Source organism: Anopheles marshallii, chromosome 2, assembly GCF_943734725.1.
Source record: "Anopheles marshallii chromosome 2, idAnoMarsDA_429_01, whole genome shotgun sequence".
Classification (NCBI taxonomy): domain Eukaryota; kingdom Metazoa; phylum Arthropoda; class Insecta; order Diptera; family Culicidae; genus Anopheles; species Anopheles marshallii.
The window spans coordinates 71188329-71203798 of record NC_071326.1 but is presented as its reverse complement, the minus strand read 5'-3'; the positions used below and the strand labels follow the sequence as shown (position 1 = coordinate 71203798).

At 47.6% G+C, this 15470-nt stretch overlaps 2 protein-coding genes across 2 annotated transcripts; one reads left to right on the top strand and one right to left on the bottom strand.

Moving 5' to 3' along the window:
• The first annotated feature begins 5877 nt into the window (after window positions 1-5877).
• Window positions 5878-10142, top strand: LOC128707914 (uncharacterized). The gene is made up of 6 exons (XM_053802871.1): window positions 5878-6212; window positions 6897-7105; window positions 8368-9175; window positions 9244-9524; window positions 9594-9740; window positions 10024-10142. The coding sequence occupies exons 1-6, from the start codon at window positions 5878-5880 to the stop codon at window positions 10140-10142; spliced, it is 1899 nt and encodes a 632-aa protein (XP_053658846.1).
• A 1155-nt stretch (window positions 10143-11297) lies between these two features.
• LOC128707899 (protein SERAC1) lies at window positions 11298-14587 on the bottom strand. Its single transcript, XM_053802855.1, has 5 exons — window positions 14529-14587; window positions 13928-14250; window positions 13156-13857; window positions 12781-13059; window positions 11298-12442 (listed from the first exon to the last, which is right to left on the bottom strand). Exons 1-5 carry the CDS (start codon window positions 14585-14587, stop codon window positions 11298-11300), a joined length of 2508 nt encoding a protein of 835 aa, XP_053658830.1.
• Between the last annotated feature and the right edge of the window lie 883 nt (window positions 14588-15470).

Genomic DNA, 15470 nt, shown 5'->3' with positions numbered 1-15470 from the left:
TCCCCGGTGCGTGTCTTTTTTCTTGTGTTACACCCGCTCAAAACGTGCGTTGGTGGTTGGCCTGAAAGTTGGGTGGATTTCGCCCAAGATCGCAAACGGTGATCGGGTCTGTACGAGGAAAAAAAAAAGGGATTAGTTGAAGTTCGCCCGTCAGCCACAGCCGTCACAAATGGCGCCAAGTATTGTACGCAATTGTGCCCGAAGCCATCCGAAATCTTGAGTTTCGGACATACGCGGTTTGTGAGGATGACCTCTGCCATTTTACCACAACTGCGTCCGCCATGCGGCGTGTGTGCGCGACCGATCGCCATGTTGCCAGTGCTACTTGTGATCGTTGTTTGATTGGATGAAAATCTCCGTCAGAACTTGCCCCAAGGTGAACAATTACGGACGATGGTGACGGTGATTATTTATATGTTTCCCTTTCAGATTCCTTCTTTTCGGTACATAATTCAAACACTCTTACCGTTAGTGTGTTAAAGTGTCATCCATCATCGGATTTTTTTTGTTTGTTGGTGCGATGTGCTCCCACCAACGTGTGTCTGTGGAAGTGTTTCAATTGGTTTTGATTATTTTTTAATGACCCGGTAATGAACATCCCGGCTTTGTTTGACGTCGTGATTGTGGATTTTTTTATTTGCTTCAAATAATAGACCTGACATTCAGGCTGCTATTAGACATCGAACATCACGCCCAATTCTAAACATTCTGACTTCAAAATTCGCCCTCATGTGTTGGGTTCGGTCGACCTGCTAGAGGAAGACATCATATTTATTCTATATCCACTTACATAACCTCAAAAAAGGGGCAAAATCTACTAAAGTGAGAGGTGGAAAGAGAGAGACAGAGAGCGAACAAAAGGAAAAGTGGAGGAAACCTCTTGAAACTCACACGAATTGAAGCATTCCACTACCATTATCCTAACCTCAATTTGCCAACAACAAGCGGCACCAAACAAACCCGCGTCCTGCTCCATCCATCGGGACAACCGGGCGCATCACCGAACGAGTTACCTGTCCACAGTCCCAACCAAACCGGTGGCTAAAAAGGGTGTTGAAACTACTTGGCCAAAATCTATAATTAGCCCACCATAGTTTTCATCTAGGACAGTGAATTTTCTTCCGTAAGCAGACCGGTGCCATCGCGTCCGGTTAGCACGTTTGCCGGTAGTGTAACAGTGCTGAACAAAAGGCGCTTGAGCACGCCTTGCTCTAGTTTCGCTGTTGTCGCCGTGGATTATCTTACAGCGGCGACTGTCAACTCTTTTTTTTTCCTTCTTTTTGGTTTGCAGCTCTGTTTTGCTGGTTCAACGGCTAGGGCATCTGCCAACCGTGATACTGATAACGCCGGTCTACGGCCAGCAGTCCGGTAGTCTTTCTTTTGCCGGGTGACACTGTCGACCCGGGTCGACGTCCAGTCTGGTCCACCGTGGATACACGGCATGATATTTAATTTTATTTTTGCACATTGTGGTCATTGAACTCGTCGTTGCATTTTCATTGCACCAAGTGAAACATTTCGCCCACACGAACATTGTAAGATCTCTCGTGAAATAGTCTAGCACTAGCGATGTCCGTCTAGAGTCGTTCTAACCATATAATGATTAGAAGTTCCTAGTTACTTCTCAATGAATCCAACCGACCGACGAGGACTCGGCGGTGCCTTATCGTTTCGGCCAGGTCACGGAGTTCAGGTCCACTATCAGTCTGCGTTGCTCCGGGTCATCGGTTGCGGTTGTACAAGCTTAACCTGGTGCTTTTCGACGGCATCAAGCCGCCGTTCAAAAGTGGCAAGATAACAAGTGTGAAAAGCACATCTGGCAAAACGATTGCACAAACAGTAACAATAAAAAAAATGCCGATTACTTCAAGCGGGCTTGTCTGGCAATGTGGTGCAACTACGTCATGCAGCTTTTGGCGAGACCCCGCCACACGGCCAATCATTTATCACGCTGTGCGATGCTGTCATTAATTAGCAGCGTTAGCGAAAATAATCGCCTAATTGCCATCGGAATGATAGCGGAGAGAAGTTCCCGATACAAAATGCGATAGATGACAAGCCAGTTTTGAGGATGTGATTGCAAGGGGCAAAAAAAAAACAGTGCATAAATTAAGGACAAAAGAATCAGAAAAGCAATCAGATAAAGTAGGTCGATTGAGGTTGAGATGAGATACTGAGCTGAGTTACAGGCCGTTGGAAAGTATCCTGTACAACCGGGTATTAATTTTTGCAAACGGCAAATCGCCTTAAACTTGCACGTCAAGCAGCAGCTGGTGGAACATCGTTGTTATCTGTAACCACTCATTAGCTGGGGCTGGGCAGGTACTGCAACCGGACACATGTTTCTGTCCAACACCTATCATTAAACCCAGTTCCCAAGCAGTATCCCTTTGTTCCGTGTAGCGAAAGAAAGTCTCATGCTAGTTCCGTCCGTAGTGTTTTTGCTTGTGCACCCACCAAACTCGCTCCAAACACGCTGTTCGACATCATCGAACCACTGCATCGTGCTGTTTCAATTGCGTGTCGACAGTGACAGTAGCGTTATGTGCCAATTATCGTCGATATCAGCAGTGACTGGCTTTTAAATCTTGCTCATTTGCTCGATTAATAAACGAGTTCGACCATCACAAAATGACATCGATCAATTGGTCTTACAATCGGAAGGAACTCGCAGTTGTACCCGATACGTTTAGCGCACTGGCTTCACCCCGATATACAGAACATGCTATAATATATTCTACATGCAAATGTGATCTCTTCAGAAGTTTCACCCCACTCCGTCGGAGTTAGAGGCACGCCGCATTTTATTGATGATCATCAGCACCGTGGCGTTGCGGCCAGGCTTCTCGACCATAGGCGGAATAAGTTATGCAAATTAAAGACGTGTGAAGCATTGGAAGGGGGGGGGGGGGGGGCACATTCGAGTGGGATACCGTGTTTCAAGTTTCGTGCGATCTCTATGGGGACCGGTTCCGGAACGTGACCACAAACGTCACAATGGCAACCGGTGCCGGGTCAGCGAGCAGGACGGTGACGCTTTGACTGCGGGAGACACTTGAGACGCGGTTTCGATTTGCTGTCTTATATTCACTAATAGCGAACCGTTGATAAGACGTGCGGCGTCCCAGGGAGTTGTATTGTTTCTTGGTGGACGAATTTGGTAGCGCTCGATGAAGTGTAATGGCGACTGGAACGCGACTTCCCAACTGATAAGCCGGACGACGGAGAGGACCCAAAACATCAAGAGTGTTTCTCTCCGACAAATAACAGGCTTTGATGAGTCTCTCCGACTGTGTGTCGGAAGGTTTGTTTATTGAGTTGCAGTAGGAACAATATTTGCCTACTGAAGGATCTGAAGGCGCAGCTTCCTGGTTGATAAAGCGGTAGGGATTTGGGGATTCCAGCATGGAACTTGCAGCTCGAAGCGTTCTGCAATCATTTGCTGAATGAATCTAGTGCGAAAAGCTAGAACTGACATAATTAAGCAGTCACGTTTGCTGATAAGCATTGTTTCACTCAAGTGTCTAGTCACAAAGAAGGTACTTAATGAGCAGAGGCGTGGTTATTCCGCGATGACTTCAACTGTTTAGATTGACCAAATTCTTGGAGAAATATGGCTTGAACAGTGAGCCCCAGTTTCTTCAACTATGAAAGAGCTCCGACAAACAGTGATCTAGATAACACAAGCCTCACAATATCCAAACAATGGACCTTGGACTTTGATTGCACTTGTCGCACTTATCGTGAAACTTTAATGCCTTCTTGGTTCAACAATACGGACGCGCCACAACGGAGGCAGACAAACAAATTGCAACACACGAACGGAGACCTCTTTTCGCTTTTGAATCGATCGAAACACACGCAACCGCAACCGTTTTCGTTTCCTCGTACGATAGGTTGCAATCGATCGCGAATGTTCGCCTGACGTTAAAACGCAGCCAACGAAACCAACGAAAAATGTCGAAGGTCACCGATTCGCCTAGGTCAGTACAGCACCAGCATTGCACATCATAATCATAGATGGCAGGCTTAGCAGGGGGAATAAAGAACCACTGCACCCCGCAACTGCAACTTCCATGGCCGCGGACGCGATGAGTCAAGTTCGCCGAGGCATGGTAAAAAACGCTGTTCAACCCTTCGATTCACCGCTGCGATTGCGATACGTCATGTGGCGGCGCGTGTTTCGTTGGGAGAAAACGCGAAAATCCAAAACAACTTCCAACTAATGGCATTCGATAACGGGGCAGCTCAACAAAAGGAAGCTCACCGGGTGCGTGGTAACTACGACACGACCAGGCAAAACACAAAGCAACCACAGCGGCTTATTAAATCGAACAACTTGCGACTCGTGCGGTACGGTGGGTTGGTGTGTTCAATGTGTTTTGTGCAGGCGGAAATAAATGGCTTACCAGCAAAAATGTTGCTGCTCACACAGCGTCCGATCGGTAGTTTCGTGCCCGGGCCCTACACGCGCGCCTTGTCGTACGCGTTAATTGTGTGCCACATGGGCACAAGGTGACCTGCCGGTGATTGACCAGGTGGAACGGTACAGACGGTTATATCGTTTATCAGACCGAGCAAAGCCGACACTGGTGAGGGCGTCATGTTGTTGCGATTCCATCGTCACTATAGCCTTCGGGCAGGTTGTCCACTAAACGGAAGCTTTATCTTCCTAGTGTCAGCTGGTGCCTAGTTGATGATCCAAACATCAGATCAGGTACAGTGACTTTGTGTGATCCTATGTTGATAAAGCCCAGGAGGACTCAGGTCGAAGAAGAATAAAAGAAAAGAACTACAAAAGGAGTACATCATTGAATGGGAAGGAGAGCTACCTGAAAGTGACTGAACTCTGACTCTTCAAAAACTAAAGATTTGTATACAACTTGAAATGATCTCAGGTTAAAAAGTATACGAGGTGTTTAAATCATGAATACCTAGACATTCATGAAACTTTGAAGCTTCATGCAACCAACGAATTAAAAATTCACGACTCTTCAGAGATTCTTAAGTCCTTAGATATTGACAGTTGTTTCGTGATTGGAATGGACTCTCCTCAGAATATTCATACGAATGATCCTCCCCACAAATGTATTAAACAAAACACTAATCTAGACCTGAGCATTAAAAGAACGACACTCCCATCTGATCAATGAGTATATTCACTATTATGTCGGCAGGCAGACACTGCTAATGCCAATAATTATTAAGAAAGTGCTAAACGATTACGTCGTCTACGACAAAACAACCGACATGATTAGCTCACTTCCTCTACACCGTCAGATGTTGATGATTGTGAGGATGCTTTAGTATAGATTAACCTACTTCTGTGTAGGGTAATCATCCATAAGATCAGCGATTAATACTATATATTGTAGAGCCTCAGGGTTAACATGCACGTGACACACAAACAAGATCACTCAACTGCACCGAAGACGTCACAAGAGTTTGCTGATCTTAAATGTGATCTTTCCAGCGCCTCATCGTTTCATTCCCAATTGACCTATGTAAAAACAACACCCACCAACTAACCGGCTTCTTCGTATGATTTTCATACATTACAGATAAATCAGCGTCAATCAAGCCAAACAAGCCGCACCATCAAACGACAAGCGCTGCACAGTACTTATTCTCCCACACAAGAAGTGCGCTCCGGTTGGTCGGTGTACTACCGACAATGCACCGTTAAGGTGGTCAGGAAAAGCCGAGCTTCCTCACAAGTGGTGTAAATTGGAGTAACATTTTTCGCAAAGTGCACCACACAGGCTGGTGAGCCTTGAGCACACGCAAAGCAAACGAAAGTGCCCCGGACGTTCAACGTGTTCGGGGGGACCGGTTTCACTTCACACCGTGACCTCTTACACTCACGGAGCGCGGTGCATGGATTCGGAGACGGCACCATCCAGCAGTGCGTCGGTGGTGAGCTACTGTCTCATTGCGACCGACGCTGGCAACAGCGCACATAGGACCCGGACCGGCAGCATTACAATGATGGACGGTATGAGCATGTGGTCACCGATGGATACGAGCTGCATCGGGGACGGTTCGGATCACCGTACCGACGACGGCGATGATTACTACAACGAGAACAAAGTCACCGTGAACTTCTGTGCGAATGCCATAACGGCCGATGCCGTCGAACAGCTGGTGGTGAAGGAATCCGACTGTAAGATGCAGCTGATGGCGAAGCCAACGGAGGTGGCGGTGGTGGTCGAGTAAGTACAACCCATGGAGCAGGTGTATCATCTCACACAGTGTACACTCATCAAGTAGAAGTTCGTCCGTTGTTATCATCCCTCCCGCCGTGTTGAGATAGATGGTAGTCATTTGGCAAACATCCAAACAGTTCATCAAGTGCGCTTTTTTTGTTTTTTACTCCGGCCACGTTAGTGCACTGATTCATATCTGCTATTTACATTTGATGATGACTGTTATCAGCCGGCAAACTTCCAGCTGAAATGATGATAACACTTGTACGCACCGCTAGTCAACGTGTATGGTCCTGGGGGGTTTTCTTTCTCACGGAATCTACACGGCAGATAAAAAGCTCCACCGAGTCTTACAGCGTCAAATCAAAGCAGAATAATCTGGCGGATTATGTCCGAACCGTATTGGGTTCGCGATTAAGTGATTGCCATGAGGACAGTGTGTGAACCCAGCATTATCGATAAAAAAAAGGACAAAGAGGCCTTAGTAACAGCGGGTTCCGTTCTTGTCGCTTATCGCATCGAATCTACATTCAGAATGGAGGTTCAGCTGGAATAGTGTATGGGGTACACACTTGGGTAAAAAAAACACTCACACAGCTGCCATTAGAGCTCGTTAATGCAGGCAGGGTCACATTTTCACTACTGTTAGATTGACAGCACCGCTAATGGTACATTCTGCTCTATCTTTAGCACACCGAACAACCGTGTCCGGATGGCGCTGGGTGTCCTGATCCGTCTGATGCTTCCGCTTACGCATGGTGTCGCACGTGGCTGGAAGGGGCTTCGTGGTCTAAGTGTGCTGGCGTTGCTCCGGAAGGTTCGCGAAAGCCACGGCCTTTTAACCACACTGTTCGCGGTGGCGGCTAACAGCGTCTCGATGAGTCTGTCCTCGGTACAAGGTAGGTGTATCCAAATGACAACAAGGAACAGCAGCAAAGAGTTAAGTTACCCTATTGGTCATTGAAGGGTTTGAAGGTGCTGGGAGCATTTCAAGACATTCGTCTGAAAATGTGACCGAGTCGTCTAAAAGGGACATAAATAAGTTAAAACCCCCTTTAGAATCGACAGTCCAGTAATAGTGTTTGTTACTATATTGGATGTAACACGTGCTGAGGGGAAAGTGATCACGCGGTTGAACGTGCTGTTAGATGCAGCACGAGGGGGTTTGCAAAGCTAAGGGTTTATACGTCATGTTTTGCTGCTAGTACACGGTGTCGGATAAATATATACAGGCAGGCGAGTCAATAACCCTTGCTAATAACAACAACCGTCTGTTTACAAATGGGTGCTAGTGCTGTTTGGGCTTAGTAGAATTATTACATTCTATCAACAGGTGAGCCATGTATCATCTGTTGGCAAACGTCCCAAAATGTCCATGCCCAGATACACTTGTCTACCAATGTGGGTAATTCTGAAGGGTAAGCAGTGTTGGGAATCGCTAAGTACTGAAGAATGTTAGCGATAGTATCAGCTAGAAATGTTGAAGTTAAGATGATGACCAACGGTACTTAAGTGATATAGTAAAAGAAAACAAGACATGAGCAAGCTGGGACGTTCTTCAAGCTGTTGATAATAACATAACGCAGTTCTGAAATACAAGGGAATGTAGTGTACTACTTCAAACACTTGAAACCACTCCAAGACGCACGGTCTCTTAAACGCTTTCCTCACTCGGTCGTTATCTTATCAAAAATTAAAGTCGGATTCAATGCTCTCCGGCAAAGTTACGCTTCCCGAATCGATACACAGTTTATATAAACGTGCTAATGCTTCGGTGCAGTTGGACCGGAACGCTAGAATGACACCGTAATCATCCGTCTTAGCGTGCAGCTTTCCGTTGGGCGCGGGTCGCATTGATTGCGTAGCGCACGGGAATCAATACCGGCAATAGTTGGGATAAAAATAATTTCCAATCCAATTAGGATTCCGCCCGACGGGCCAGCGTTCGCGGGCAGGATCGCCTCCTCGCATGCACATTTCTGGGCGCTGCTTTTCTTTGCGAGCCGCGACCATTCGCGTTCGTACCGTCGATCGGTAATGGTTCTGTTCTCGACGATAACGGTTTCGCTCGGTGGTGTGGACGATGCGTGGGCATCGTTCGATACCATCGGCTACCAGCAGCTGTCCTCCTGCCTTACCTGGATTCTGTTCCTCGTTCTAGTGGCGCATCGGATCGATCCACTGCTGCGGGTGATCAAGCTGCGAAAGGATTCCACCACATCGCCTACGCTCGCCATTAAAGCGGGTGGAATCGCGGAAGCACCAGCCATACCCAGCGCACAGCTAGCAACGGTACGTGTACCACGCCACCTACCGGACAGGTGTGTCGATTTGGTGGTGCTCGCGGAACCACCGCCGGGCGTACCGATCCGTGCGGATATAGTGCTCATACACGGGCTGCACGGTTCGCTCGTCAACACCTGGAAGCAGGGCCTGTGGAATAGTGAGGGCCGTCTGGTGAACTTCGAGCGCCCGCCGAAGCCACCGCTAAGGCCACCGAAAAGGCAACGCCACTCACGGGCAAACTTGTTCGCTCCACCGCACGTGTCGAAGCGGCCCAAGTACGATTGCTCCAACGCGGATGGGCTGGAGCACAGCTACAGCGAAGCAGACAGCCCGTTCGATGAGTCGCGGTCAACTTCGTACGAGTTTGCCCACCGGCGCTATACGTACGAATGTGGTGAACCGGACGAGGTACACTTTGCGGACGATGTAGAGTACAGCTTTCCCACCTTCCGGTTGCGCATCGAAGAGGAGCATGGTCAAAAGACATCCACCATCGACGAGGGAACGCCAACGTCTGCTGGTGGGAAGCGGAAGCTGCCGAAACCCACGAAGGACGCAAATTGGTCGCCGTGTTGGCCGGGCGATTGGCTCCCATTGGATTGTCCAGGGGTGCGTGTGATCGCCGTCAACTATACCACCGATCCGTACCTTTGGCGACCGGTGTGGATCACTAAAAGGAATCGGTAAGTGTGCAGACTCTCCAGAGCAGTGTGTATAACCTGAATCTGATCTGCAAAACCTTTTCTTACAGTTCAAGCCTGGTTGATCGTGCGCGGGAAATGAGTGATCTACTGATAGCCAAAGGTGTGGGCCGTGGTCATCCGATCGTTTGGGTTGGTCACTCGAAAGGTGGCATCTTCATCAAGCAGATCCTGGTGGATGCGTGGGAAAGTGGTCGTCCAGCGGCAGAGCCACTGTGGCGATCCTCACGAGGTACTCTGTTCTATTCCGTACCGCACCGGGGATCTCCACTGGCGGACTTCAATTTGCCACTGTTGCGCCAATCGGTGGAATTGCTGGAAATACAGAAAAGTGAGTACAGAGACGATATCTTTCTTGGGGCAGTTAGATGTTTACCCAATGCGATGGTGTTTTTTTCAGATTGTTCCAGTATTCTGGAGCTGCACAGTCGCTTCGTTGCCCTGTACCACAGTGGCCAGCTGAAGATAGACGTGTTCAGCTTCGTCGAAACGGCCTTGACGCTCATGTCCGTACTGTACCTGCGCATAGTCGGGATTGATTCTGCTGGTAGGTAGTGGTGTAAATTAGTGTTGTGCTTCTTGAATCTTTTGAGAAGAATCTTTCATTTGAATCTAAGTATCGTGAGGAGTCAACACTCAAAAGTTTGAAGAGGTCTAAAGTGGAATGGCAGTTAAGTCAATTTTTTTCTGGGCCAGATAAAGACATAAACTCTTTCATTCAGTTCAAATATTCATTCGAATTCATAAATCTGAATCAGAGTCGTCCAACACTAGTGTAAACTATCCTAGACAAGTGCACACTAACTCAGGACCTTTACACTTCCCTCCAGATCCCGGCATCGGTGAAGTCTGTGGAGTGCATCTGGACCATCGGGAAATATGCAAACCCCGCAGCCGCAACTGCATCCTCTACACCGAGTTGGTCAAGATGATTAACCGTGTGAGTTGAAGCCAAAGACAACGTGATATGGGAGACCAGTACTGGAAAGCGAGCAGTCTGCTATGTACATAATAACTAGACAGTGTAAGATCGTTAATAATGCTACAGTCGTACCGTAGATGGAAACAGGCAGGCGGGAGCTGCTTTGTGAAAGCAGCTCAATATTTGTTTTAAAATATGTTTCCACTTTAACGCGTTTGCTACAAACGAAACCCAGTTACCATAAGAAGCGTACCAAGTAACGGTGGACGTAACGTACGTTAGCTTCAAAAACGGCCACTCAGCTACCACCGTGCGGTTAAGACAACTTACTGGTATACACGATAGTGTACGGTTTGAGATTAGATGGCTCAACATCGCAGTCTTACATATTTGTTTAAGCAATATTTTTTTTTATGTTCGTACGTTAAGCATGTTTGTTTCGTTTTGTCTTATGTGACAAATTGTTTTAGCACGCAAAGTCTAACTTTCTCGCAATCGGAACGTAGCAGTTAGGGACGCAGTTGGAGCGAAATGCAACAACCGGCAACAGTTTCAATTCACAACCCCTTACGGACATGTGTTTAGCTTCCTCAAAGGTATGTTGTGTTGCTGGCCAAGCTGGCGCGAGGGAAATTTAGAGTGCAGCGAATACTGCTACTTTGTGATAATCGATGAAGCTGTATAGAGTAGCCTTTGGAGTGCGCTTCTAGTGATATGGGGACACACTTCTCACGTAATAAATATTCGATCGATGGATCTGCATTCCACGATTAGCGATAAAACGGAATACTATTTTTACAAACTAATTGTTTTCCGAAAACATACTCCTGCTCGTTGAAAGTTAAATAAAGATTAAAAGCTTTAAAGGTTGAATTTACTTTGATTTCCTACCAGTAAAGCTCTAATATATGTCAACAACATAAACGTTTGTTTAAATTTGTTCAGTTTCATTTTATTATTAAATACTTTCTCGGTGTAAATATGCTTCGTAACAGTTCCATAAACTATGCAGAAACAATAAATAAATAACGGAACTACAAAACGTGTTTCGCGCTAGCTCTAAATTACACAAATATTAAATAACGTTTAAAAAAAAGATCACTTCTTTACATCGAAACAAATGCGATGTCGTTGTCAACGGTTGAACGGAGTTTTGTGGTAACTTCATCTTTAGGAGCCAATTTAGATAAACACATTCATCAACTGTTCAAACTGTTTCAGCTGTGTGTACAGTACCGACAGTGCGGATGCTGAACTGCTACCCTTTTTGGTACCGTGGAAAATGTGCTGTTGCTGATGGTGTGCCGGGGCTATGACTACCTTAGCTGCCGGTATCTTCCCACTATCCGGCCCATTATGGCGCATCGCATCCTGGATGGCACCGACCAGCCGCTGGTAAAGGAACGATTGCCGGCAAATGGGTTTGCTGAGATTCAGGTGGTCCTCGCTGGTGAGATAGAAATCGCCCGCATCAATTCGGGCGGAACTTTCCGGCACGACGTGAATGGCGAGTTTGAACGAGGTTAGTACGGTTGGTCGACCCTCGCACAGGGTGATGATTTCAGGCTTCCGCGCCCCCAAACCATCGACCGTCCGCAGGAACGTTTTGTTTAGATGCAACAGCTGGGTGGAGTTTTCTTCGAGTTCCTGAACCTCTACCGAGGGCCAAACCAACGCCGACGTGTGCTGCTTCAGCTTGGCCACACCACTGCCCCGATGAGGCGTACCGAGAAACATGACGACGCGTGAATTCTCGGCAAGACGGCGCACCTTGGGATTGGGGCTCTCCAGTGCCTGCACCATAATGCTCTTGATCAGGAGACCGCCCATCGAATGGCCGACCCAGATGATGGGCCGATCTTGACCAACGTCCGAGGTTGCAAGCTTTTCCAGGAATTCCGCCGCACGCTTCTGCAGCTTGCCGTCGTACTTCTCGCACGGACAGCCCGTCGCGGACCACTGCGAGAGGGAGGAATCGTAGTCGAGCCCCAGCACGCGTATGCTCGGGAAGTCTTTCGGGAGCCACTCCATTGGCCAGCAGAACGATCGTTGGCCGGATTCGAGTGGTTCCTGTAGCCAGCGGTCTCCCGACACGCTGCATGCCGTTCCGTCAGCGGTTGCCGAAGGCTTGCCTACCCGGACATCCTCATCCGCTTTCAGTGGCACATCCGGATAGACAACGGTCCAGTCCGAACCGAGTGGTTCTTCTTGTTGCAATGCTTCTATTAGCTCTTTGGTTTCGGTATCGCTGATCGATGGATCCCGTGGTACGGCTGTGGTTTGTTCCTGGAACGTAAGCAGTTCATCTTTGTACGGTGCAATGCCCTCTGGAAACGGAAAGAGATGGAAAACACATTAAACAATTGCTCAAAATTTCCGATTTGACAGGCAACCCCAGGATGAATTTGGCTACCATCTCGCAAGATGAAGTATTCCCGGTATATTCGGAGGGTATTTTCGTGTGAGTTTAAGCTCAATTTTTGATCTCAATCGTGAGTAGTTTAAGCTCAATTTTCGACCAAACACATTTACAAACGTCCGTTTCTTTGTACGAAAGTGAACAGCAAGCGAGCATATGATATTAAGGACTAATAATGTAAAACACACAACAATGAACGAACGATAGAAAAAAAGGAAGAGCGTAGCACATTTCGCTTACGCTTACCTTCAGCTTCCACGGCGTCTTCCTCAAAGGAGGATTTTTTGGCGGACCAACTTTTGTACCAGCGGGCAGAAGCAGCCGAGCCTTTTCGTTCGTGATCCGTGGTTGTGTTTGTCCAATTCACGCGGGTAAATGATAAATCGTCCAATGGTGGTTGCAGTGCATTGTCGGTGGTGGAGGAAGACGATGTGGACACTAAATGAACGTCTTTATGTTTCTTACCTAGTAGACTGGCAGCCTGCGGTTTGAGATCCTTCTGACGCCAGGTGACAAATACTCCACCTAATAAAATGGGCAAAGGAAAGAACGCAGAAACAACAAATCGTGAGCGAATTTTGTATAGAAATCCTTCTAACACACCGCAGGGTCGCTGCTTACCTAATAATCCGTGGATGAACACCACGTCGACGGCTGGTTTGGCTTGCTGGCGACCGCGCGGATGCAAGGGATAAACTTTCGGCGCGTACCGGAAACCGTTCGGATCGTCCTGATCGAGGTTTTCTAGCGTTAGATCGGCCGTTACCTGCATACGCATGTCCACATCACGTTTCCACCGTGCCAGTATGCCAATCCATCCGCTGGCATAGAACTCGTAACCCAAACCTTCGCACGCAGACAAGTTCCCCACAAGTCGACTAATGAGCAGCTTCATATCAATATCACCACGGAACAACTTCTCCGCTTCGAGCAGCATCAGCAATCCACCGGAATTGACTATTTGCCGGCAGTGTTGCTGCCCTTCTGGCCCGACCAGCCCAGTCAGGTGTATCAGTGCACTGAGCGACTGTTTAAGCTGGTCGTACTCGAACCGGGACGGAGACATCTGGTACGTCACCTCATCACCGTCCGGTTCGCGAATGTGTGCAGAGCTGCCGAACGTTTGCTCCAGCGCATAGGCGGCACACTTGTGCGGTGACAAAAGTTCCAGCAGTGATTTCATATCTACCAACACCTCGCGCATCTCCTTCTCGACGCCATACTGACGCGGTGGCAAGAACCATCGGGTGTCACAGTTGGACCGGGCTAGTGAAATCGCTGTCCGATGATCACACAGCTGGGCCAGATGTTGAAAGTCCCAATCTGATCGAAAAGATTCGAAACATTAGTGGTTGATCTACAAAAGAACCCCGATGTATTGATGGTTGCTAACCTTTTAAATGATCGATCTGTGCAAGCTGATGAATGGCCTTTAGCCGCTCGGCTTGATCGCCCTGCTGGGCGATCCGGAGCAACCTCCAGGCGACGGAATGCTTCAGCGCTTTCCACCATTTTTCGAATGGCTGTACGACGATGTTCAGCAGGCGATGCTGATTCTCTGCATCGAGCGCACGCTCGCGCAGCGACTGCCGGTAAATATGATGCTTGATGTAGATGTAGTCCGGTCGCTTCCGATCAATGTCTAGCACACGTGTGTCGACCAACGAGGAAAGGGCTGCGTACGTCCGGTATGCTTCATAGCTCAATACTCCCAACCTAAAAATAGATCGATCGAGGGGCACACATTTAGCAAAAGGGTCAAACCACAGTCGCCTCGTCACATCTCGCCGTAAACAATAACAACGTGCGCGCCTAAAACGGATGGGGTGGGGGAAAGTGCGCAACTCTAACTCTGATACGCAATTCGTACATTCCGCGCTTATGTAGTCGGCGCCTGCTCAAGGACACGTTTATGGTGGCGTGATATGTCTCTGGTGGGTGTGTCTTAGGTGTTAGGGAACTAGTAAAAAAAAAGCATATAGATAGATACTTACAGTGACGCTACGCCACAGCCAGAAAACAATTTGGTACACTTTTTGTACTCGATTTGCATTTTCTATTACTTCGGCCTGTTAATCACAATAATTTGTCTACCGGTTTTCACTGTTCTCGGCCACACACGTCCACGTTTTATGTGTGTGTGTGTAAATTTTTGTTATCACTATCTTTTTTAGTAAACTTTTGATTTGATTTTCCTTTTCTACGTTGCTGTCGTTTTCAACGTGTGTGGCAAAGTGCGATGCTCTCGCCTACTGTGCTTCGGTTGCACAAATTCACTCCGTGCTCAGGGCGCGTACTAAATTAAGCATACACCACCACCGCTCGGCACCAATAAAATGGGATAAAGGCACTGGCTGTTACTGCTGCACTCGTTCACTGACACGTCGATTGTTGCAATATTCACAAAACTTTTGCTTAAAATCACACCAACTTGTTATCCGTTGCTTTGAAAAGTTATGTCTCTTTTGCTGGTTTAAAGTCTGTTCACTCTAAAGTCTGTTCTTATTTAGGGGCACGACCTCACTGGCTAGTGGGATGCCTTGGTGCTTCACGTATTTCTGTTCTGTTCGCTGGTGAGTCTGAGACTAAATTTCTACCGCCCCGGATGGTCCTACTTAACGACTTCGCGATGTCGTCAACAACATCCGATAATAACAACAACATCACGCCATACGATTAGACACACACACATATAGGCAAACCTCCCCAGGCCGCTCTACGTAAATAACACTCTGCCACAAACAACAGCAGGTGAATTTGTGAATCATGTACGGAATGCCGTCAACACCGTTTGTAGGAAAATATTACCGCGAACGTAAACATCAACAGCAATACGATAAACCAAACGTGTAAATGTTTTCACCAAGAAAATAATCGGCTGGACTATTCAAAAACTATTGCCAAATGAAATGAAAACCCACTAGCAGCCAAAATCA

Bases quoted from the DNA above. Each gene is read 5' to 3' on its own strand.
- LOC128707914 (XM_053802871.1), top strand. From the start codon at position 5,878: ATGGATTCGGAGACGGCACCATCCAGCAGTGCGTCGGTGGTGAGCTAC. The intron at 6,213-6,896 runs GTAAGTACAACC...CTCTATCTTTAG, and splicing joins GAGGTGGCGGTGGTGGTCGA to CACACCGAACAACCGTGTCC. The intron at 7,106-8,367 runs GTAGGTGTATCC...TCCTCGTTCTAG, and splicing joins GAGTCTGTCCTCGGTACAAG to TGGCGCATCGGATCGATCCA.
- LOC128707899 (XM_053802855.1), bottom strand. From the start codon at position 14,587: ATGCAAATCGAGTACAAAAAGTGTACCAAATTGTTTTCTGGCTGTGGC. The intron at 13,060-13,155 runs GTAAGCAGCGAC...CCATTTTATTAG, and splicing joins GTTCATCCACGGATTATTAG to GTGGAGTATTTGTCACCTGG. The intron at 12,443-12,780 runs GTAAGCGTAAGC...TTCCGTTTCCAG, and splicing joins AGACGCCGTGGAAGCTGAAG to AGGGCATTGCACCGTACAAA.